At 35.0% G+C, this 26,044-nt stretch overlaps 1 protein-coding gene across 15 annotated transcripts in view; it reads left to right on the top strand.

The window, feature by feature from the left end:
- The window catches only part of DMD (dystrophin), a 2,170,621-nt gene that overhangs the window by 992,425 nt on the left and 1,152,152 nt on the right, over positions 1–26,044 (top strand). For all 15 annotated transcript variants that reach the window (XM_025439443.3, XM_025439430.3, XM_025439477.3 and 12 more), the window contains one exon: positions 15,949–16,143. In XM_025439443.3, the coding sequence (XP_025295228.1) occupies positions 15,949–16,143 (195 nt within the window). The remainder of the gene's footprint in view (positions 1–15,948; positions 16,144–26,044) is intronic.

Genomic DNA, 26,044 nt, shown 5'->3' with positions numbered 1-26,044 from the left:
AAGGAAGGCTCGAAAACTCATGATTACCTTTCATTTTTTGTGGCCTTCCAGGCAATAAATACTGGCTCAACAGGTGTCATCCCTTGCATAAGTTTCCTAAATTTCTTTTGTCACCTGAGAAGCACACACAAGAACAAATACGTAAAAGGGATGGAATTAGGGTATTATAACACCTGCCAGATATATTATCAATATGTACACTTACATAAAAGTGCTAGGACAGCATTTGTTCATTTGTAAATATTTTTATCCTCACGATTTAAACCCCTTTTTTGTTCATTTCAGATATGGACTCCATAATAGCATCATTTAGCAGTGCTAGTTGGAATCCAAAAAATGAAATAAATTACTTGCTTTAACTAAAATTGTTACCTTTCCTGTGCTTTATCATAAATATTGACAACTGTGAACATGAAGTGGAAAAATGGAAAAACTGGAAAAATGTACTGCATTTACATTAAAATGCAGAATATATGTTTTCTTATAGCCTTAATTTTCAAACAAATTGCCATAACAAATACTTTCTGATTTACACATTGCCTTTACATTTACCAGTTTAGTTAACTTTTATATTCTGAACAATTTGGATACAAAGAGTAAGTAGATTAAATCGGCATTCTCAAAAGTTTTGAGGAGTGAAAAATTAACATAGTATTTTTAATTTGACAAAACACTATTTTGTAGCTGCTTTTATGAAAAGTTTTAAGAAATGGAAGTTATGTTAAGGCCTCAGTTAATTATCTTTTAAAATTATATGATCTAAGACGAATTTAAAGGTGATCATGTGACTATGGTATGGTTTCTTAGAGTTAAAATTTGAAAATGTGCTAGGCACAACAGTTCCATTTTATATTGGAATTCTTGCCTTGGGAAAATACAGTGATAATTATTTTCTGGAACATTGACAGAGAACAAGCTATTTCAGGAGAAACTACCTTGATTGTAAAGTGGAGCACATTAAGCCCAAGGTGTCATTAAACTTACAAAACCCTATGAAAGAATTGAGCATAATCTTTGGTAGAAGAAAATGGTTTAGTTCAGTGTCTATCATATTTTACACAGTTATTTATAACTTGGCAAAGTATATTATTTTAGAAAAATAACATTAAACATAATGGTTTCTATACACACACAGCACCTCATTCATTCCCAGGTCAGATGGACATCATTATGAACTACCTGGGACACAGCCAAGAATCAGTAAAGGAATAGAACAAAAGGCCTATGGATTCTCTAAATTAATTTGGTGAAGTTCATGAAATCCAAAGCTTACTTAAATTTCTTTATGAGAGCACTATTCAGGTCCTTTTTTGAAGATTTTTTTTATTTCACTCTGATTACAGAGATAATGCTAATAAATGTATTTATCTTATTGTTCTGCTCCCAGTAGAGGCCAAAAGGCAAAGGAAAAAGAATAAATGACAGAAACATGAAGTAATAGCTGCAGTCTGGAAATGAAGCAAAAGAAGGGCTTCATATAAGGATATATGGATGCATGGCCTCAAGAAACTCTTTAGCGCAGCATGACATAAAGAGGGAGAGGAAGAGATTGTGTGTGTTATTATCATTTATTTGATTTGGCTTATAATTAGCATGGATAATTTAATTATTTTAATAGTTTATTCCCCCAATAAAATTAGGTTAAAAAAGCATTTATCTTTCATCTGCTCAATGTAAAAGTGTGTAGCACATAGTGGCATATGGCATATTAGCTTCCTGAATCACAAAACACTGCTGCTAGCTGATTGATCTATCACAATATCTAACTACCTGAATATCTGTCATCTATCTATGCCATGTGTATGTCTGTGTCTATACTTATAACTTTTGTTTGCAAACAAAAGTTTACTTTGTAAAATATAAACTTTGCCTTTGATAAAAGGCCTGCTAAACTCTCAAGATGGTCATTTTTAGGGTGCCTGGGTGGCTCAGTGGATCAAGCATCTGCCTTTAACTCAGGTACCGATCCTGGGGTCTTGTGGAGTCCCACACTGGGCTTCCTTCTCCCTCTGTCTATGCCCCTCCCCCACTGTTCATGCTTTCTCGCGTGCTCTGTCTCTCAGATATATAAATAAAATCTTTTTTTACAGTTCATTTTTATACTTTACTCTCCACCAAAAGTCCTGTTTTGTAACTCCATACTTTTTATTACAAATATATAAAATAATTGTGAATATTTAAGGGAGAATAGAATGTGGGGGTAGTTATTAAAACTCATGGTCATTAGGTCATATAATGTTTTAAATATCATTATTCTATCTCAAGGTTATTAGTACCTCTTCAAATTAAAGGTATTTAGATAAAGATAGCTTCATCTGTCGGGCCAATGAAATAGGAAAACTCTTGAGCTTAACAAAAGCAATTTAGAATACAGGAGAAGCCTTGTAAAAAGTCATTTCAAAACTGCAAAACAAAAATCTGCCATTTTATTCACTGTTTTTTTTTTTTTCATTCATGAGAGACAGAGAGAGAGGCAGAGACACAGACAGAGGGAGAAGCAGGCTCCATGCAGGGAGCCTGACGTGGGACTCCATCCCGGGTCTCCAGGATCATGCCCTGGGCTAAAGGTGGCGCTAAACCGCTGAGCCACCCAGGCTGCCCTATTCATTGTTTTAAACTTAGCCAAAGAACTGCTTTGGCTGGGGTATTTTTCTCATAGTTAGATTTAATTTTTTGTTTAAAATGAAACTCTCAGGGGCCCCCAGGGGGCTCACTCTGTTTGGCCTCTGACTCAGCTGGGGTCTTGATCAGGCCCCTCTTGGGGCTCAATGCTGAGTGTGGAACCTGCTTGGTATTCTCTCTCTCACCTTTCTCCTCTGCCTCTCTCCTCTCCCCCACGCACCCTCTCTCTTAAATCTCTAAATAAATAAATGCATTCATGAATAAATACATAACATTGAACTCTTAAGATGAGTCAAAATCTAACAACGGGTGCCCTTAAATAACAGCACAATTTTCTGTTTGCTCTTAAGGTTACTTACTCATCTTCATGAACCTCAAATACCTGAAACTAATCTCTTTTATTCATGGGCAAAATCAGCCCATCCCCTGCCAGGACTCTTCAGTCGAGTGGGTGCACTGTGAAGGCCATCAGGGTTGTCTTCAGTGATAACGTGACTATTCTTTCAAAATACATTCTCCTGCTTTCTTAAGCATTTGTCTTAGTTTATGTTTCCATAAGGTGCAGAGTCATGTAATTCTATGTGCTTTTCTACTGAAATTAAGACTAAAAAAAAAAAAAGTAGATGCTTTCCAACATCTACTGCTGCTTTCCAACAGCTTTGGTTGAAGTAAAAACAGCTGGTTTGGGTAAGGCCAAATGGAGGGAGCCATGACTACTTATAATCAGGTTATATACAGACTTTATTTACCATTGCAAACTCAGTCTTTTTGCTTCTATGGTTATTTTAAATATAATACAATAATAGTACAACAGTTCAATGAATATTATGTATAGTAAGAAAACATTAGTACTCTCCATTTCTTCCTTCTGCCAGTTCTACTCCTTCTGAAATAAATGTTTACAGTTTTGTATTATCTTTTCATACAATATTCTATGCTTCTTACCCATAAAGATTCTATATATGAATATGCTTTCCTGTGTTTAAAAATATTGCCTCATTCTATGTATGATTTTTAAGTAGAACAGTCCATAAGGACATTTTTCCAGGCAAGGAGTATAGATCTGAGGCATCCTTTTTAGCAGCCTTAGAAGAATCAAAGTTTATTCCGTTATTTTTCTACATTTCTAGATTATTAGCTTATGATAAGAAAAGATGACTTGAAATCGCTTTTTTATCCTTTTTTGAATTTTTTTGTGGATATATGACCTTTTTAGTGTCCTTGTAATATGAAAGAAGAATGTGCATTTTCACTGTGTACAAAATGGATTAAAGTTAGCTTGATGGTTAAAAGGAAGGATCTCTATTCTTAGTTTTGTTTTTTGTTTGGCTTGGTCTACTTGATTCACCCAATTCTGGAAGAGGTGTATGGGAGCCACCAACTATAGCTGGTATTTTATTACATTCTCTTTTTATCTCTAGTAATTTTTAACATATGTAGGATGCAGCCAAATGTTGAGGCATAACAAGGACTGTTAATTTTTTTTTGTAAAATTTTTGACTTTTATCACTACTATCACTAGTTCTCTTGAACCCATTTGTCCTGGAATTATATTTCATTTGATTCCAACTTCTTACAAATTACTTTCCTGATGTCACATAACCTATTATTACATTGTATGCCATTGTGACCTTTTATCCCCCATGTGTTCCTTGTAGACAGATAAAGATGTATATACATTGTATATAGGTTGTGTACTGTAATCCAGTCTGACACTAATTTTTGAATAAGGAAATTTAACTTCATTATTATTAAAATAATTCTTACAACTATAATTGTTTAAATTTTTCCTATCATATGTTATGCTATAATTTAATTTCCTCCTCTCCCGTGTCTATAATTCTGTAATTCATTATTTTTATTGCACTCTACTCCACTTACTGCAGGTAATTTTGAAGTTACACTCTGCATTTCCATTTTACTAGTGCTTATATTCTTATTTTTAACAATCTTTAGCCCTACTATTTTTGTACTTTTATACCAAAATAAAGTAAGAACATTAGTCTCCCCACCAGTATGATTTCCTCAGCAATACCACATCCTTTTCAAGCCAAGATAAAATCCTTTAAAAATCAATAATTTTTCAATTTAGTCCCTAACTACTATTGTTTCCATTACAGGGTAACTTACCTAGTTCACAAACTCATGTTATCACCCAAATTATACTTAAAGTATTGCTGTTCTATTAAATGTAATGAAAAATCCCTCACAGAGTTTATTGGTCATCACCATTTCTTTGTACTCTTTATTCCCCCATTTAGAAATCTTTATTATAGAAGAGCTTGAGTGGCTCAATTGGTTAAGTCCCCAACTATTTCGGCTCATGTCATGATCTCAGGGTCATGAAATTGAGCCCTGAGTTGGGCTCCTTGCTGGGCATGGAGCTTGCTTATGATTCTCTCTCTCTCCCTCTGCCCCTCTCCCCACCCTTGTGCACATGTGTGTGCACTCTCTTTCTAAAAGAATAGGGGGAAAAACAATATTTATTATACTTTATTTTTCATTTGGTTGCAATGTTTGAGAAATTTCCTTCTTTTTTTTTTAATAAAGAATTTTAAGACCTCCTGGGTATATGGCTACATATTATCTTCCACCAAAGGGGTCCCAATTTTCATTTTCTTTTTCTTTTTTTAAGATTTTATTTATTCATGAGAGACACAGAGAGAGAGAGGCAGAGAGACGGGCAGAGGGAGAAGCAGGCTCTACGCAGGGAGCCTGATGTGGGACTCGATCCTGGGACCCCAGGACCACGCCCTGGGTGGAAGGCAGGCACTAACCCACTGAGCCACCCAGGGATCCCGAGAAATTTCCTTCTAAAAAGTATATAAGGATGTATACCCTTTTAATATTTGTATTTTATTTTACTTTTTATTTTTTAAGAAGATTTTATTATTTGAGAAAGAAAGAGCACAAGCATGGGGAGTGTCAGGGAGAGGGAGAGAGAGAGAAGTAGACACCCTGCTGAGCAGGGAACTGGATGCAGGACTCAATCTCGAGACCCTGGGATCATAACCTGAGCTGAAGGCAGACACTTTATCAACTGAGCCACCCAGGGGCCCCTAATACTTGTATTTTGAAAATGTTCTTTCTCTTGCAAACGTGAGGATAGATTCTTTGGATAATAACAGTGTTATTGAATCATTCTTCTTCTTTTAATAATCTCTGTAGGTTATGGACCACTATCGTCTAGTATTCATTGCCTTCAACCTCCACTATGTCCTAGTTTCTGTTGTGGCCAATATGAAGTCTGATGATAGTCCAAATTTCATTATTTTTGTATGTAATCTGTTCTCTTTGTCTCCAATTCTGTAAGATGCTCCCTCCTCATCCTTCAGAGTTCAAAGATTTCACTAAGATATGATTTACTATGTTTCTAAATATGTTTCTTTAATTATTCTTTACCCTTTTTGATACTTGGATAACATTTTTAACTTTAGCAAATCAGTAAATTTTTAGCTCAGGAAAATTTTGTGCTAGTTATTTTAATAATTTATTCTGTTTCATCTGTTTTCTTTTCTCCTTTGATATTTGTTTTCTTTACATATTATATGTCTTGATTCTATCGTCCAAGTCTCTTGACTTTTCCTTAGGATTTCCTTTTCATTCTGTCTTTCCTTATGTTGTGGGGGTTCTTCCTCTGGTTAATCATTAAGAGCCCACATTTTATTTTTAGCAGTGACCATTCTCTTTTCCAAATCATCTATTAAATTATTTAAAACCAGGGATCAGACTTTCTGAGCTCTAGTGTTATCTTTTTGAAGTTTCTCCTTTCATTTTTATTAAAGCTCTTGTCTCTTCTAGTGTATTACTTGTGTAGACACTCAGATTTGTTTCCCTTTTCCAATCCCTTGTATCTACTGAAATGGCCTCTGTTCTTTCCTTTGTGTTTAAATTAAAGGATGTGACTTTTTTTATCATAAATGTAGGGCAGGTTTGTGGATTACATTATATAGTGCTGATTGAGAAGCAACAAAAAAATGGGCGTATTTGTTTCTGATGAAAAAAGGCTTAACAAGCCAGAAACTCCCAGAAAATGTATGTGTTGGAAAGCATCTTGATCTGATGAATAGGAAGTAGGGGTTAAGGCTATCTTTGGGTATTTCATACAGTCTGGTAATTCCTACATGAAGCAAACCAGCAGGACTGATTCCTTTTTGGGTCAAAAGATCTTTTAAATCAATTATCCCCCACAAATCACCCCACAAACACACCTGGAAATCACCAGGTTGATAGTTTCCATCTCATACTGTGCTGGAGATTCAAAGACGACCAATTCATGACCTTTGCCTCCCATCTTCCTCTCTTTTTCTATAATCTGAATCTCTGATGCATATATTCTTCTATATTCTAGTAGTTAGTCATGATTATTTTGGAGGTTTAGTCTACTCACCTGTGAGGAAGGCAGAAAACATGTGTACATGAGGTAATATTCCCATCATTTCAACTTTTGCATTTTGTTTGTAAGTACACACATATATACCTATATGTGTGCATAAATTCATAAACGTTTAACAGATGAATCCTGCATATATAACATATACTTCACAAAGATGTTTTTATTAAAACACTTCACATTGGAGTTGATGAGGTTACTTAGAGATTGAGGTATTGTATATATGAAAACAAAATATGTTAGTGGTTCAATAAAATCGATCAGATGTATATAACAAGTTAATTGAATTTTAAGCTTTTGACATTTCAAATTGGATTTAGTAGCCAGTCAAAATTTCCTTTGTGAGGAAAGCTGTCAGTCTAAATATACTATTTTTTTCTGATAGATGGTAGTGTTAAAATTTTTCACCTACAAAGATCTTACTTTTTCATTATGAACTTTCTATATTATTAAAACTTGAACAACATGTTATAATTTAATCTCATTAGCAACTAAAATCTTAATTGTATTTCCTTTTTAAATAATTTATATTTGAATTTAAATAGTAACATGCAGCTAAGGATTACCATATTGGACAGTGCAGTTATAGGCATATTCACTGTCACATTTTTATTTTTATTTTTCTTACCATGTTATTTTTTTCATCATAACTGTACTCTTTAATCCCCATCCCCTACTTTCCCCCATCCCCCCCATCTACCTCCCCTCTGGTAACTATCAGTTTGTTCTCTGTAGTTAAGAGTCTGTTTCTTGGTTTGTCTCTATTTATCTTTTTTCTTCCTTTTCTTGATTGTTTTGTTTCTTAAATTTGACAAGTGAAATAATACAGTATTTGTCTTTCTCTGACCGACTTAACACTATCACATTTTTTAATAAAGAAAAAAATTCATTCAAAAACAAAATTATGGCACGGGCATAATCAAAAATATCTATGTAATTATCACATTAAATAATGTGGAGGTAAATAATAGCCATATTTTCTGAAGTGTGAGAAGTGTAATATAGAAATTAATATTCTGAGTCTGTTCTGCAAAATCTATTCAAACTAGAAGATCCACAGTTAAAATAATATGGAAGTATGACATATAATTGCAGAATTTAAAGTAATTCCAAAGCTATTTTTCTTGTGTTAATTTTATTTTCTTTTTTTAAAGATTTTATTTATTTATTCATGAGAGACACAGATAGGCAGAGACATAGGCAGAGGGAGAAGCAGGCTCCCTGCGGGGAGCCTGATAGGGGACTCGATCCCGGGACCCTGGAATCACACCCTGAGCTAAAGGCAGATGCTCAACCACTGAGCCACCCAGGCATCCCAATTTTCTTTTATTTTCTTTTCTTCTCTTTTCTTTTCTTTTTTTTCTTTTTTTTCTTTTCTTTCTTTTCTTTCTTTTCTTTTGTATATTTTATTGGAGTTCGATTTGCCAACATATAGCATAACACCCAGTGCTCATCCCGTCAAGTGCGCCCCTCAGTGCCCCTCACCCAGTCACCCCAACCCTGCACCCACCTCCCCTTCCACTACACCTTGTTCGTTTCCCAGAGTTAGGTTTAAACTAAATGTGTGTGTGTGTGTGTGTGTATTCATTTTCACGTGTGAATATATGAAAAATTTCTGTTCCAGGTATTGTCAAGCTGATATATCAGAATAGCTTCCTATCAGAAAATATATACTAGTTAGAGAAGTTAAAAATTTTACATATAAAGTTTGGGAAAAGTTAGCAAGGATTAAAAAGATTTCTTGACGTCAAGACTTTTCGATACTTCAATTTACTAATAGACATTGTGGAGCTTCATGAAGGGGCTAACATTAACATCTCCTAAAAGTATCGTATAACAGTATCCCAAATAATGACTTCTTTTTGTTCACATATAGTAGTTTTAATAACAGACAACTGAGAAGCCAAGACATGCACGTGCAACAGCATGAGGTAGTGTGCACTGAATTGGAGAAATGTGACATGGTTAAATCAGAAATACTTTTAAATCTATACCAATAAAGATTATATTATGAAATGAAGAGAACATTCCTGTTTGAATTCTGAGAATTCCAAAGAGGAAATTATATTAGAACTGTAGACCCCCCCCCAAAAAAAAAAAAAAAGAACTGTAGACCCCAGCAATTCTAGTCAAACATCTAGTTTTAAAAATTACCTTTTTGAGTTGGTAGTTTCTTTATTCATTTATTCAGCAAATATTTATGATCACCTTCTATATGCCAGGCACTATGCTTGAGTCTTTGGTATGTTTATTTTACATTGTAAGACACCTAGGATATATAACTTTATCTATGACACTAAAATGTTACTTTTCTTGTGATTTCTTACAATGGTCAGCCATCTATGTTGGTACTTTCCTTAGTGGAAACCAAAGCCCTTTTCTTTCACTTCTCTCACAGGCCATACTTAGTGACTAGAATTTTACCAAGTTACTAATGTATGTTAATTTATTGAAAATCCTTATTAAAATGCAAATGTTATCCTGTGGAGGATAACACTTTAAACCACTATAAGCCATTAACACATTATCAAGATTTAGTTTATCAGTTTAATTAGATGGTAATTTAGCTTGGCCCCAAGGAGCTAGGTAAATTTGATGGTATGGAAGAGAAGAATCACCATGATACAGATGAATGAGCAAGTCCAGCAGCCAGATCCATTATACAGGACACTACATATACCTGGCCTTCTAGAAGTAGGATGTACTTAGAGATTGGAAAATAGAGCTTCATCTGCGTACCTCCTTCACTGACAACCTGCCCTGCACCAAAAATTTTATTTCAGAAAGTAAATAATATGGCTATACAGGATGATTTTCTGCACTATTTTACACTGATTACTTTATTATTTTTTGGGTCTTATTATTTTTGAACAAAAGAGAGATAAGTTATAAGCTTAATACAGTTTGTTGATTACTTAATGATCATTTGAGGATTGAATTTCTCCTTTTTTTCTTACACAGCTTCACATTGACAATTTTCTAGATGATGCATAAAGGAGGTAGAAATACCTTAAGAGCAAACTGTCATTGCTATTTCCTCTATGTAATACTATAACCAATCCATTTGGACTCATTTGGCTGATTATTTAAAATCTTTCTACCCAGTGACAGAAGTAAACATATGGAAGGCTGAATACTGTCAGAATACTAGTATTGTCTTGGCATTTATGGGTATCCAAAACTATAAAGAGGAAAGACTAAACCCATAAATATCTCATCTGTGTTGTATTCTTGTTTTTTGTATCTCTTATTATTTGATTCTTCCTTTCTTTTTTTTATTTTTTTTTATTTTTTTTTATTTTTTATTATTTTTTTTAATTTATTTTTTATTGGTGTTCAATTTACTAACATACAGAATAACACCCAGTGCCCGTCACCCATTCACTTCCTTTCAATCTGTGGGTTAATGTAGTATTTTTTTGACCAAATTAGATTTTTTAATTTTTTTTTAATTTATTTATGATAGTCACACACAGGGAGAGAGAGGCAGAGACACAGGCAGAGGGAGAAGCAGGCTCCATGCACCGGGAGCCCGACGTGGGATTCGATCCCGGGTCTCCAGGATCGCGCCCTGGGCCAAAGGCAGGCGCCAAACCGCTGCGCCACCCAGGGATCCCCCCAAATTAGATTTTTTGATTTCCCATTTTAGGTCTGTGATTTATATAAATGATCAAGGAGAAATAAATAAAAATAGCTCAGGTGTGTTTCTTACTTCAATGACCCCTAGGAGGAAACATAATTGTCAATTGTCTTTTTCCAAATACTTTTGAGAGTAGGAAAGGCAGCTACCTAAGTTCTTACACATTTCCTTGTCATTTATGACCCATCAGAACCCATAAAAGGCCTGTGATCATATTTGGGATTTACATGCTATTGTGTTATTATTTTAAATAATCTGTACTATTTAAGAATGCCCTTTTGAGGAAAGATAATCAGATATACATTAACAGATTTTCATATCATGGTTCACTTTAATCATTAATAAATAATCTTATTTTATTTTAAAGATTTAGCCCATCTTTGTCTTTATTAACTATAATGTTACTCCATTAAAAAAATGGCTACATTATTGTATTATGGGGTTTTTTGGTCCAGATGTCAGGTTTTTTTAGTTAGGCTTTGAATATGTTGACATATTTTATATACCATGTTTATGTTAAATATATACATGTTTTATGGAATGTATCATAGTATGGGATTTTGTGCATTTTTCTTTTTGAGTTTCTTTGACATCATAACTCATAAATGGACCAGTAACCACAACCTATTTGAAACATATATTGATGAGAGAGAAATACTTTAAATCATGAAAGAAAATATTTTGTTCTAAAAACTTAGATATAATGGACCATTGGTTTCAAAACAGGATTGCTTCTATCTTGTGCAGTATGTGGCCCTTCAAGAGGCAAATTTTAAGTAATAAAAATAATGTGATAACTAAAGTTTGAGAGAAACCAAAGTTTATTAAAAACTTTATGAATGAATTCTATGCCTATGTACATAGTTCAAAATCTCAGAACTATTTTCACTTCAACTTTAGGTGCTACAAATCATAGTTTTAACCTATCATAATCCTTTTAAGCATCATTTGAGCTTTCCATTTGTTAATAAAAATAAGTACTTTGGGGCTTTCTTCCACATCTCTTGATTTTCATTTCTAGAAAATGAGGATAGTATATTCTTTTGGGTATATATTGTTAGAAGTGAATATGAACAGAGAGAAATAAAATGAATTAGTATGGCTACAGCACTTCCTTGCTAATGATGCGTGCATTTCTATAATGATATGAGGTGGTAAAGAACATTAACAAAACAAGTTGATTTTTAAAAGGTTAGACAGGATTTGTACACAGAATTCAGAAGGAGATAATTATTCAAGACAGAGTTAATGAAATTCAGATGAAAAGGCAAAATCTGAATATGAGTGCATGGATTATGCATTAAGAGGCAAAAATGAACGTGATACTTCCAATTATATTGATTTTTTAATAACTGTGGATTTTTTATTAAATGAAATGGAAAGTCATTCATTGGATATAGTTTATTATAGAACTGCATGACTTTGTCAAAAGGAATGATATATTTTCAGGAGTAGATAGTAAACTAGATCTCCAAATTTCTGACTCTGTTGATTAAATTTTAGTTGTTTCTTGTATATGAAACTTATGATACATTTTCTGTATTAAATTTTATTGCATCAACTACAACTTTATTCAAAATATGTAACACTGAATTTTCTAATAAATGAGTTGATTGTTTCCCAATGGTGTCAAAGAATTATTCTGCAATTTTTGTATTTCTCATAAAAGTTCACCAGAGCATCATTTAGCTTTCCCTATTCAGATGATATGCACCACTTAACTTCTCTTATCTATGATGACTGGATACTATGTATTGATATGATAGGAGGAACTAAGTCCTCCAACATATCCATCATCATTAAATATTTCCAATGTGTGGTTACTAACCTTTTTCAATTTAATATACAAAATACAACTGAGTCAATGTTCACAGTAATTGTAACTGGAAGGCATTTTAGAAATTATAGGCATTCTAATTTATTTATTTATTTTTTACAAAAGAGAAAAAGAGAAAGCAGATTACTTGTTTATCAGTAGTTTAGCATACAAAGATTGCAATGTTTTTCTCGCTCAGATCTTTTCTAGGTGATAGAATATGTCTTTCTATTTTTTTATTGTTCTCATTGACCATAATAGTTTTAATATTTCTCAATATTCTGGAGATTGTCTTTATACTATGTGTGAGCATGGAGCGAATAGGTTGTGGTATAGTTAGTCCACTTATTTTCATAAACTGATACCAATTGTTCTAAGGCTTGTATATGATAATCTTGAAAATAATTTCAATATACGTATTACTAGAGCTTGACCTATGTGCAATACAATGGCTAGTGCTTCTTTGAAAGGTATTACAATCAGTTAGTGATGGCTTCCTCATTGAAGAAAAAAAAAAGCAAAAAGCATTTCTAGAACCAGATACAAAAATAAAATTATTTGAAAATTTCTGAATTTAAATAGATGCCACCTAACATTCCCCTAAAAGAGATTTCCATTGAAATATGGGTGAAAAGGGTTTTCTCTTGATATGATGATGAATATTTATTATGTGGGAAAGAAGACATGGATCAAGATTTAATAAAATAATCTATGACAGACATTTAGTCAAGTAGTGAAAAGCTTTACAAATTAGAAGCTAGTATGCTGCTTACTTTCTTAGAGCCCTGGATGAGGACTGTAGCCAGTGCAAATCTTTTTTTTTAAGATTTATTTATTTATTTCAGAGAGAGAAAGAGTGAGTGAAGTGGTACAGGGAGAGAATCTTTCAAGCAGACTCCATACTGAACGCAGAGTCCAAATTGGAGCTCAGTCCCATAACACATGAGATCATGACCTGAGTGGAAATCAAAAGTTGGATGCTTAACTAAGCCACCCAGGCGCCCTATAGCTGTGCAAATCTTATTTGTTGAGACACAGAACTCCAGTCTTCAGAGCTGTGTGGTTAGCATTGTTATTTAAATAAATTTCAATTAAAAAAATTATTTGAGTATAGTTGACACACAATGTTACATTAGTGTCAGGCATAAATTTTAATGGAATATCCCTGCATGTACAACAAAATATAATTAGCCACAAACAAAGAATCAGAAACTTGGGTTTTAAACTGTGTTTCAGGAAGTTAAGTCTAAGGCAGTAGTCAAATGTGAGTTTATTTTTAGTGTCTTATTCCTCTATTGTATTTAACTCTTAAGTCCCTTACTATCTATAATCCATAATTATTATATTTGGAAGTCATCAGTATGAATTTAAGATAGCTGTGAGCATCTCAAGTGTAGATAATGAAGATCAGGGAAACTACCTGTCAAAAAAGAAACAGAAAGAGGATATAAAGAACTCAGTATTTAAGAGAAAATGATGAGGACAGACATTAAAACCTTTTGGAACTCACACTGATTTTTTAAATGAAACTCAGATTTTTAAAAATATTTGGAAGGTATGTATCATTCTAAAATAATCCCCTTGGTTAGACAAAAATACACATACATACATGTATATGTACACATATAAGACAGAGATAAACCACTACTCAATTTTGTCACTAATAACAAAAACCACTATTCTACCCAACTTTGTCACTAATAACAAAAACCACTATTCTATAAAAATTTACAGGTATAAAATGTATATTAATAAAAAGTAAAATTGCTCCATTATAGAAAAATAGTATAGGACCATTCTTGTTTTAGATAATATAAAACAATCTTTCCCTCAGGAGGTGAAGAAACTGATGCAAATAAGAAAAACCACTTATTAACATGGAAAATTTCAAGAACAGTCATCCATCTAATAGAATATATGGAAGTCACAGTGAATTTGCTTGACTTGTGTTAACTCTACTAGTTAGTACTAAGTTAATGTGTCAATGGAAATTGCATATTCAAATGCCTGCTGATTTATTTTTCTTTTAGTGGAAAGGTTGGTTTGAAATGAAAATATTGAGAATTTGAATTAAAAATATGTCCTCTTTAAACTCTAGCTCAAAATCCTAATATTATCTTAAATGTAAAATTAGAAGTGCATATAGAGTATCATCCTATTCATCATGAAGGAATGTGTATCATATATTTAGTCAAGATATATACACAATATCAAACTTTGTAAAAACTATAATTATTCCATTTAAGCTAATTTGTGCAATTCTGTGAATTTGCAGTGTCATAAGTAAATGAGACATCTAAATTGCAATTATTTTTATATTATGTTAGAAATGAGTAGAAGAATCCTGGACTTGATAAATTAATAAGAAAGCGTGTGTAGACTAGCTTATAATTTTACTCATCTTAACATGGATTCAGTCTGAGATCCTAAATTCCATTTAATTTTATTGCTGCAAAAATGAGGATGGTCTTGTCATAAAACCTGTGCAGTAATAAATGATTGTGTTAGCATGCTTATCATCAGAGTTCCTCTAGAGACTCTGCCACTGAAACCCTCAGCTGACCCCATCAACAGGCAGATGGCAGTTGATCAATTCAAAACAAAGTTACTGGAAAACTAATTTCAATTACAAGAGTTTTGTTGCTTATAGTAGAGACAGAAGAGAGCAGAGGTCATCTATCTTTTTGAATTTGCGTGCCAAATAGTATTTATTTCATGCTCTTACAAGGAGTAGGGAAAGAAGTGCTATTGGCCAGATACAGAAGGACTATAAGCTACAAATGCCTATCAATCGCAGTACTTGAATGGCAGGTAGGAATGTGCAGATGTAGGAGGCTAGTGCCTCCTTAGACCCGTGGGCTTTCTGGAGTTCTTATTATAATGTGAATTCCACTCTCAGTCTTTCTCATCTAGTACTTTAATTAGAAGCTTAACTTAACAGGAAACTAGCATTAAAGAAGGGATCTGATGTCTGGAATTGGGAGGGTAAGGGTGCTGAATGTAAAGATATATACTGGCCCAAACCACTTTGTCCCTCTTGTACCTCAATCTGGATTTGGGAAGAAAAGCATAGGAGAGGTTCCTTTGATAGGAAAACCACAGATGTAGACCCCCCCAACCCCACCCGCCTACCCCATACCTAATTTTCCAGGAAGCTTAGAATTACATCTTAAAAACCAGCTGTAAAAATTATCCTTTTCTTAGTGTAAAACTATCCATCTGATAACCTACGGCTCTTGCTCTTTCGTTCTTACACTCATGGTACTGATGTGTCTATATCTCTTATTTTTAATGTTTCTAACACCTTTTGCAAGAAGAGGGTGTTTAAGTAATAACCTTTTTACTAGACTTATCATCATGCATTTTTATTCACTTTCAGCCCTCTATCAGCTATAAACTGGAATGTATATAAACTCAGTAGAGATCTTTTCATTATTAGGAAGCTAAAAGAATTGTTCTTTTGTATGTCTATACCAGCACACTGTCCATGAAGAGTCAGTGGTGGCGATGACTGAAGACATGCCTTTGGAAATTTCTTATGTGCCTTCTACTTACCTGACTGAGATCACTCATGTCTCACAAGCCCTATCAGAAGTGGAAGAGCTTCTTAATGCTCCCGACCTTTGTGCTCAAGATTTTGAAGATCTCTTTAAACAAGAGGAATCCTTGAAGGTAAAAGCAAAGCATTTTTATGAGATTTTTACAAGCTGTTCTTCTTGATCATTCGCAGTACCACAACGATTGACTTAGAGGTACACACCAAGGCATTTTAACGTACATGTGGAATTCCTAAACCACTTCACAGGATAGTTAGTTCTAGAAAGCTGAGTTAGAAAAAGAAACATAAACCAGAAGAGGTATTTTATAATATTTAATGTTGAGAGACTTCCTAAAAGGAGGGAACACAGAAGTAATAGTTTCACATAGATTCAGGGCAGAAAGGACTTACCCAAAAGCATGCTTTGATAAGGTAACGGTATATTCACAACTAATACATTCCTTTCCTTTCTTTTCCCATAAAAGAGGAAATTTATGAGATTTTAAATAGCATTTATTGCATATAGGTTTAGCTTTATATTTTTTACTTAAAATATGCATATTCAACTTCAAATTAGTGCCAGCATCAATACTGTGATACCTGGAATCTAATTGAATAGAAAGCAATGAAGTGTTTCTTTAAAATTTCCAGGCAAAGGCTACCAACTAAATCTAGTATCTTTTCAAACCGCCAACTGCATGTTTCTGAATCCCAGACGAAGACAAAGCATGATGAGGAAATAGACTTTGAATTGTAGAGGGAAGTGTCTGAAGATAGATGAATTTAGCACCAAGAAAATGTACATAATAATGTGTGCCTCAAAATAATTTTTGTGATCATACATTTTACACTCAAAATGAAATAGGATAGCCAGAGCTCAGTATTTTTCAATGCAAATAGTGTAAGATTATAGGCAGAAGATAAGTTTGCTCTCAGCAGCACCTATTAGCCAAAGTATTTTATACTCTAAATGATTTCTTGGGAGCTCATTCCATATCACACGTTTGTCTGCATAAGTATACAGAAAGATAAAGCTGTTTGTTTGTTTTGGAAATCAGAGCTACAATATCTTGAGTGACTTGAATTTACTGTCTTACATTATATAAAGTAAGATATAAAATTACATGCTAAAATAAAATAAGAAAGGCATGGATCTCTGAAACTACTCCATCCATTTCAGTGTGGTGCTCTTTATTATTCTTTTTGAAATAAAAGTCAGATCACTAATGGATACAGTGAAGAAAAGAAACCCAATCAATTGATAAAAGAGATATGCCAGCATTCTTGTCGTTACTCACATTAACTAATTTCATATGACAGCACAGTTTATAAGTTCATCATTGTCATTCAACATGTAAATCACTGCTAATGAGCTAATATTCATTTCATTCCATGTTCCCAGACATATGGGTCAGGAGAGCAGTGACCCTAAACTTATTAAGTTGCCAATTGAATATCTTTGTCTTCATACCTCTTAACCTGGCACACTCAGAATAATGGGCCCCTGGCTACATTCAGCTAGTCATTTGTTCTTCCAGATATGTTTAAGAGTATTATAGCTAATGCCAATTGTGATTGTATTGATTACTGTGGTTTGTAAAAGTATTATTGCAGGTTTAATTTAACTGGATTATGGAATCCTTGTTAGACGCAGTTTGGGGCATAACTCCAGCTCATGACCAATAAATCTCTGGCAGTAGGCAAACGGGCTTCCTACCATTGTGAGCCTTTGAAGGGGGATAGTTTTGATCTCAGTCTTTTCAATGAATATGTATTTCCTCTTAAAGGCATTCATCATTGTCATTATCCAGTAGTAAAAATAGAAAAGTAGTGCATAAATTGTACAGCTTCTGGTTGGGAAGGTTTGAAATTAAATTGTGTTTGATTTTATTCCTGACAGATTTGCATGAATCAAATTACAGAACTATAGTAGGTATTGCTGTGGTTTAACATACATATTTCTTTAAAGTATAATACAACACAAGTAATGTGTAATAAGTTAAAATAATTACTTTCTGAACATAATATAACTAATATAGCACACATAATTTCCATAGATTTATTGAATTGGAAAGCTACCTAATCATTTTGACAAGAAAGAAGCAGAAAAATAGCTATTTACATATGGAAATCCGCATTTAATAGCTGATACATTAGCTAAAGAAAACTAGAAATGAATGAGGAACATACACATAAGTAGTATTTATTCTTATATTATAGTCAATATTAGTGTTGTGAATCAATCGATTGTGTTTGTTTATATGCAAAAAGTTATAATATTAATTGTACAAATTCTACATTGTACGATAGTTTTGAAAGAATTTAAATTTTGAAAGTTTCAATCAATGTTATTACTTTATTTTTTTGTATATTTTTATTGGAGTTCAATTTGCCAACATATAGTATAACACCCAGTGCTCATCCCATCAGGTGTCCCCTTCAGTACCCATCACCCAGTCACCCCAACCCCCCGCCCACCTCCCTTTCCACTAACCCCTTGTTCGTTTCCCAGAGTTAGGAGTCTCTCATGTTCTGTCTCCCTCTCTGATATTTCCCACACATTTTCCATCCTTTCCCCTTTATTCCCTTTCACTATTTTTTTATATTCCCCATGTAAATAAAACCATATAATGTTTTTCCTTCGATTGACTTAATTCACTGAGCATAATACCCTCCAATTCTATCCACGTTGAAGCAAATGGTGGGGATTGGTTGTTTCTAATGGTTGAGTAATATTCCATTGTATATATAGACCACATCTTCTTCTTTATCCATTCATCTTTCGATGGACACCGAGGCTTCTTCCACAGTTTGGCTATTATGGACATTGCTGCTATAAACATCGGGGTACAAGTGTCTTGGTCTTTCACTGCATCTGTATCTTTGGGGTAAATCCCCAGCAGTGCAATTGTTGGGTTGTAGGTCAGGTCTATTTTTAACTCTTTGAGGAACCTCCACACAGTTTTCCAGAGTGGCTGCATCAGTTCGCATTCCCACCAAGACTGCAAGAGGGTTCCCCTTTCTCTACATCCTCTCCAACATTTGTTGTTTCCTGTCTTGTTAATTTTCCCCATTCTCACTGACGTGAGGTGGTATCTCATAGTGGTTTTGATTTGTATTTCCCTGATGGCCAGTGATGCGGAGCATTTTCTCATGTGCTTGTTGGCCATGTGTATGTCTTCCTCTGTGAGATTTCTGTTCATGTCTTTTGCCCATTTCATGATTGGATTGTTTGTTTCTTGGGTGTTGAGTATAATAAGTTCTTTATAGATCTTGGATACTAGCCCTTTATCTGATAGGTTATTTGCAAATATCTTCTCCCATTCTGTAGGTTGTCTTTTAGTTTTTTTAATGGCTTCTTTTGCTGGGCAGAAGTTTTTTATCTTGATGAAATCCCAATGATTCATTTTTGCTTTTGTTTCCCCTGCCTTCATAGATGTATCTTGCAAGAAGTTGCTGTGGCCAAGTTCAAAAAGGGTGTTGCCTGTGTTCTCCTCTAGGATTTTGATGGATTCTTGTCTCACATTTAGATCTTTCATCCATTTTGAGTTTATCTTTGTGTATGGAGTTAGAGAATGGTCTAGTTTCATTCATCTGCATGTGGCTGTCCAATTTTCCCAGTACCATTTATTAGAGAGACTGTCCTTTTTCCAGTGGATAGTATTTCCTGCTTTGTCGATTATTAGTTGACCATAGAGTTGAGGTCCAATTTCTGAGTTCTCTATTCTGTTCCATTGATCTATGTGTCTGTTTTTGTGCCACTACCACACTGTCTTGATGATCACAGCTTTGTAGTACAACTTGAAATCCAGCATTGTGATGCCCCCGGCGCTGGTTTTCTTTTTCAATATTCCCCTGGCTACTCGAAGTCTTTTCTGATTCCACACAAATCTTAAGATTATTTGTTCCAACTCTGTGATATAAGTCCATGGAATTTTGATAGGGATTACATTGAATGTGTAAATTTTCCTGGGTAACATTGACATTTTCACCATATTAATTCTTCCAGTCCATGAGCATGGAATATTTTTCTATCTATTTGCATCTTCCTCCATTTCCTTCAGAAGTGTTCTGTAGTTTTTAGGGTATACATCCTTTACCTCTTTGGTTAGGTTTATTCCTAGGTACCTTATGGTTTTGGGTGCAATTGTAAATGGGATTGAGTACTTAATTTCTCTTTCTTCAGTCTCATTGTTAGTGTATAGAAATGCCACTGATATCTGGGCATTGATTTTCTATCCCGCCACACTGCCGAATTGCTGTATGAGTTCTAGCAATCTTGGGGTGGAGTCTTTTGGGTTTTCTATGTACAGTATCATGTCATCTGCGAAGAGGGAGAGTTTGACTTCTTCTTTGCCAATTTGAATGCTTTTTATTTCTTTTCATTGTCTGCTTGCTGAGGCTAAGATTTCTGGTACTATGTTGAAAAGCAGTGATAAGAGTGGCTATCCCTGCCGTGTTCCTGATCTTAGGGGAAAGGCTCCCAGTGTTTCCCCATTGAGAATATTTGCTTTGGGCTTTTCATAGATGGCTTTTAAGATGCTGAGGAATGTTCCCTCTATCCCTACACTCTGAAGAGTGTTTTTTTTTTATAAATTTATTTTTTATTGGTGTTCAATTTGCCAAGATATAGAATAACACCCAGTGCTCATCCCATCAAGTGCCCCCCTCAGTGCCTGTCACCCAGTCACCCCCACCCCCTGCCCACCTCCCTTTCTATTACCCCCAGTTCGTTTCCCAGAGTTAGGAGTCTCTCATGTTCTGTCTCCCTTTCTGATATTTCCCATTCATTTTCTCTCCTCTCCCCTTTATTCCCTTTCACTATATTTTATATTCCCCAAATGAATGAGACCATATAATGTTTGTCCTTCTCCGATGGACATACTTCACTCAGCATAATACCCTCCAGTTCCATCCATGTCGAACCAAATGGTGGGTATTTGTCGTTTCTAATGGCTGAGTAATATTCCATTGTATACATAGACCACATCTTCTTTATCCATTCATCTGTCAATGGACACTGAGGCTCCTTCCACAGTTTGGCTATTGTGGACATTGCTGCTATAAACATCGCAGTTGCAGGTGTCCCAGCATTTCACTGCATCTATATCTTTGGGGTAAATCCCCAGCAGTGCGATTGAAGAGTTTTGATCAGGAATGGATGCTGTATTTTGTCAAATGCTTTCTCTGCATCTATTGAGAGGATCATATCGTTCTTGTTTTTTCTCTTGTCGATGTGATCTATCACGTTGATTGTTTTACGAGTGTTGAACCAACCTTGCATCCCTGGGATAAATCCCTCTTGGTCATGGTGAATAATCTTCTTAATGTACTGTTGGATCCTATTGGCTAGTATGTTGTTGAGAACTTCTGCATCTGTGTTCATCAGGGATATTGGTCTATAATTCTCCTTTTTGGTGGGGTCTTTGTCTGGTTTTGGAATTAAGGTGATCCTGGCCTCATTGGACAAGTTTGGAAGTATTCCATCCCTTTCTATCTTTTGGAATAGCTTTAGTAGAATAGATATTGTTTCTTTTTTAAATGTGTGATAGAATTCCCCTGGGAAGCCATGTGGCCCTGGACATTTGTGTCTTGGGAGGTTTTTGATGACTGCTTCAATTTCCTCCCTGGTTATTGGTCTGTTCAGGTTTTCTATTTCATCCTGTTCCAGTTTTGGTAATTTGTGGCTTTCCAGAAATGCATACTTTTTTTTTTCTAGATTGCCTAATTTATTGGCATTTAGCTGCTCATGATATGTTTTTAAAATCGTTTGTATTTCCTTGGTATTGGTTGTGATCTCCCCTTTTTAATTGATTATTTTATTAATTTGAGTCTTTTCTCTTTTCTTTTTAATATGGCTGGCTAATGGTTTATCTATCTTATGAATTCTTTCAAAGAACGATCTCCTGGTTTTGTTGATATGTTCTACAGTTCTTCTGGTCTCTATTTCATTGAGTTCTGCTCGAATCTCTATTAACTCTCTTCTTCTGCTTGGTGTAGGTTTTATTTGCTGTTTTTTCTCCAATTCCTTTGGGGTGACAGGTTAGCTTGTATATTTGAGTTTTTCCAATTTTTTTGAGGGATGCTTGTATTGTGATGTATTTCCCTCTTAGGACTGCTTTTGCTGTATCCCAAAGATTTTGAACAGTTGTATCTTCATTCTCATTAGTTTCCATGAATCTTTTTAATTCTTCTTCTCTAATTTCCTGGTTGACCCATTCATCTTTTAGCAGGATGCTCTTTAACCTCCACATGTTTCTTCCAAATTTCTTTTTGTGATTGAGTTTTAGTTTCAAAGCATTGTGGTCTGCTCAGTACAGAGTGGCTGTATGAGCGGGCTGAGTCAAGAATATCAACCACACCTAAGTAAATTTCACCCTTGATGATTCTAATGAGGTCAGAGACCTTGTTAGAAGTGAAAAACCCTTCTCTCTGTAGTTTCCAGCTGTTCTCTCTTTAAATCTCAGGTCATATTCATAGGTTTTCAGGATGGTTTGAAAGTTATCTAACTAAGTAAGTTGGTGGGGCCAGGTGAGTTGAGGACCCCTACTCCTCCTCCATCTTGCCTCACCTCCTGCTATTACTTTATTTTTGAGAAAAAAATTTCAATTCTCTTAAAATTCTCTAGAATATAATTACTAGATTACATCATCAACTCTTGCTTTAAATTGTCTCATTATAAAGTATGAGCATAAGAGAGTAGACTGGTGATTGCAAGGGACTAGGGGCAGAGGAAATGGGAAGCTGCTGTTCAGTGGATATAAAATGGAAAAATCAGTTTTCGAGATATGCTGGGCAACTGCCATAGGTAGCAGTAATGTAGCATACACTTAAAAATGTGTTCAGAGGATGGATATCATATTAATTGCTCTTACAACAATAAAAATAATAAAGTATGGATATAGAACTTTTTAAGTTTCCAAGTTTTGCCCCTTACAGATTTAAATATTTGACCTCTTCTCACAAAAGAAGAAATGACTTATTTTAGAAGGCCCAGTGAAAAGGATTTGTCCTAGTGCTACCATATACCTGATTGGGCTGGAAATTTTGGTTGTAATGGTGTCTGCATTATTCTTGGGGCCTCACCCTCAGGGTCCCCTGAACTGTGACTTACAGCTGCCAATTGCAAGTGCCTGGGACTCTGCCTAGGGCTCTCTGATCATCCAAATTTGTAAGTGTCAGGGAGTTATGGCTCTGCCTCCCCACATCTCCCAACAAACCTCAACCCATGGCAGGTTACTTTCTGAGAATAAAGGACACTGCTCCTACACATCTTTAGCTGCAGTGACTCTGAAACACGTTCTGTGCTTTCACCAAAGTTCCCCTGTGTGACTGAGTCCCCACTGTGCATGGTAGGAACTTTCCAGATATTACAGGGGTTAACTGGCTTCCTCTCCTAACCTCTCCACTGCCTTACCAGTGCTTACTAGGATCATTACCAAGTAATTCATGTGCATACAAATTCTAATCTTAGACTCTCCTTCTAAGGTATCCAACCTATGATAATTTTGAAAGAAACAATGACATATACACCATTCAGTCAGCACTTGCTAACAGAAATCTTGGAAAATACTTCATTCAAGTTGAGGGGGAATTCCCCAGTGACTGTGCTACTTCTCCACTAAAGATTTTCTTAGGTGGTCAGTTAGATCTTGGCCTTTAGAAAGGTGAACTTTTAGAACAAAAATAAAAGCATGGCTTAGAATAAGGATTACAACTAGATTTTATCTTTTGCTGTAATGAGAAATCAATTTTCTTTCAGTGGTCAGGTACTCTTAATAACTTACCTATATTAACTAATTTAATCCTCACAACTCTGTAAAATATTTTAAGTTATTTTGCGCATTTTAAGATGAAGAAACTAAAAAAATATAAAGTCACTTGACAAGGTGACACAGCTAATATTAATGGAGCAAGGATTTCAACCCAAGCAAAGTAGCTCCGGGATCTGAGCTGTGTGCCACCATACTATACCACCTCTCACAAGGTTTTTTTCCCTAGGGCACTATGTTAAGCATAGAAAAGGTGAACTTGGACAAAACACAGTAGAATACTGAGGACTGTCATGCCTAATTTATAGGGAAAATGTTCTGGGTTCTAATTCTCAATGAATCCATGAAAGTTTAAGAAGATTCTATGAAGGATTCCATTAGTATATGTGCTGCCGAAGCGAGCACTGAAGGATTCCATTAAAAGGAAGGAAGGATGGAAATTAAGAAGGAAGGAAGGTGGAAAGAGGAAAAGAAAGGGAAGGAAAGAAAAGTCAGATATGCATCATTTCAATCCTCTCATCTAAACTGATGATAGTGCAGATGTTCTGGTTGAGGTAGATAACATTTTTTGTGTTTTTGGTATGCAAGAGGGTGACAAGAAGTGTGGACAGATGAACAAATCCCACAGATGTTGACAGGACACTTGGGCCCAATGTAGAGTTAGATAGGATCCAGAAATCGAAGCAGCTGTTGTTCAACCTCAGCAGGACTAGAAAGAGCTTGCTATGAGCTCAAAAAGCTAAGGACTATAAAGCAAAGTCATTCAGTCTTCTTTGACTGGGTCAGCTTTTATGTAGGGTCCTTAAGACCTAAAAGAAATTGTTAAGACAGGCTCCTAATTTAAGGACTGAGATTTTATTCATTCAAACATATTTATTAAGCTTTTGCTATATACCTGGCATCACTCTAAGTGCTTAAAGAACATTGAACAAAATCGATGGACCCCACCTTCATATAGTTTTCATTATAGCAGTTGGAGACAGGATATAAGTAAACAAACGATCAGTATATTTAAAAAGAAAAAAAAAGCACAGAGTTGGATAAGGGGTATATAACTACCGGAGGGGAAGGAGTAGGTGGAATGGCATGGAATTGCAATTTTAAATAGGGTGGAAAGGACAGTTGAACAAATATTTGAAGAGGCTAAGGGAGTCACCATGGCACTCAAGCGCTGCTGTCTGGGCATAGTCAGTAGTCATTACAGAGGCCCACATGTTAGGAATGTGCTAACTTGATCAGTAAAAAGCAAGAAGGCCAGTGTGGCTGGAGCACAATAAGCCAGAGAAGGGTGATAGGACATCAGATCATAACTCTGAGGATCCAGATTGTAAAGGATCTGTTGCACCATTGTAAAGACTACCTTTCACTGAGTGAGATAGGAGCCATTGTAGACTTTTGAGGAGATGAATGACATCATCTGATTTATGTTTTTAAAAGGATTACATTGGTTGAGAGGAGCCTGGGTGTCTCAGTCAGTTGAGCATCTGACTCTTGGTTTCAGCTCAGATCATGACTTCAGGGTTGTGGAATTTAGCCCTGTTAGGGCCCCACGCTCAGCGGGGAGTCTATTTGAGATTCCTTCCCTCTCCCTCTCTCTGCTCTGTCCCTCCCCACCCACCTCTCTCTAAAATAAATAAATATATCTCTTTAAAAAGGATTTCACTGAGTAATAGAGTAGAACTATAGGGGATCAAGAGTAAAAACAGGAAGGGAATTTGGAGAAGAGATGCTAGTGGCCTGGGCTAGGGTGGTAAGGAGAGATTTCCAGATTATGGTAATGTTTTTAAAGTGGTGATAGCAGTTTCATTTCTGTAACCACACAGAAACTTGAGCATGGATGTATGAGGACCTATCCTCAACAGACTTGGGGCTCAGGAGAATTTAGGTGTCCTGTGAATTTGGCGGAGGACTCCTTGAGGGATGTAACATTTTTTTCTCATTGATATTTATACTTTATCCCCTTGCCTTGAAACAGAGGCAAAAGGACTAGCAATGAGATTTTATCAGCCTGATCAAGATCTTTCTCCTTTGGAATTTATTTCATCATATTTAAGCACAAATTTAATAATCCTGGTCATTTGAATGAGGACAGAACTAATGCCATGAGCAAACTGCTTTTCTAGTCTGGTTAGGGGAATCAAATAATAGAAAGAGATACCTTATGTACAAATCTGAAAAAAATATCTGAAAGAAAATAAAATAATGCATTTTTCTGTGCACCTTGCTAATACAGGGGCATGCTACATAAAGGGTTAGATTTTTC

The sequence above is a fragment of the Canis lupus genome, chromosome X, assembly GCF_003254725.2.
Source record: "Canis lupus dingo isolate Sandy chromosome X, ASM325472v2, whole genome shotgun sequence".
In the NCBI taxonomy this organism is placed as follows: Eukaryota; Metazoa; Chordata; class Mammalia; order Carnivora; family Canidae; genus Canis; species Canis lupus.
The sequence above is the reverse complement of the archived record's forward strand: the minus strand, read 5'-3'. Positions and strand labels throughout refer to the sequence as shown.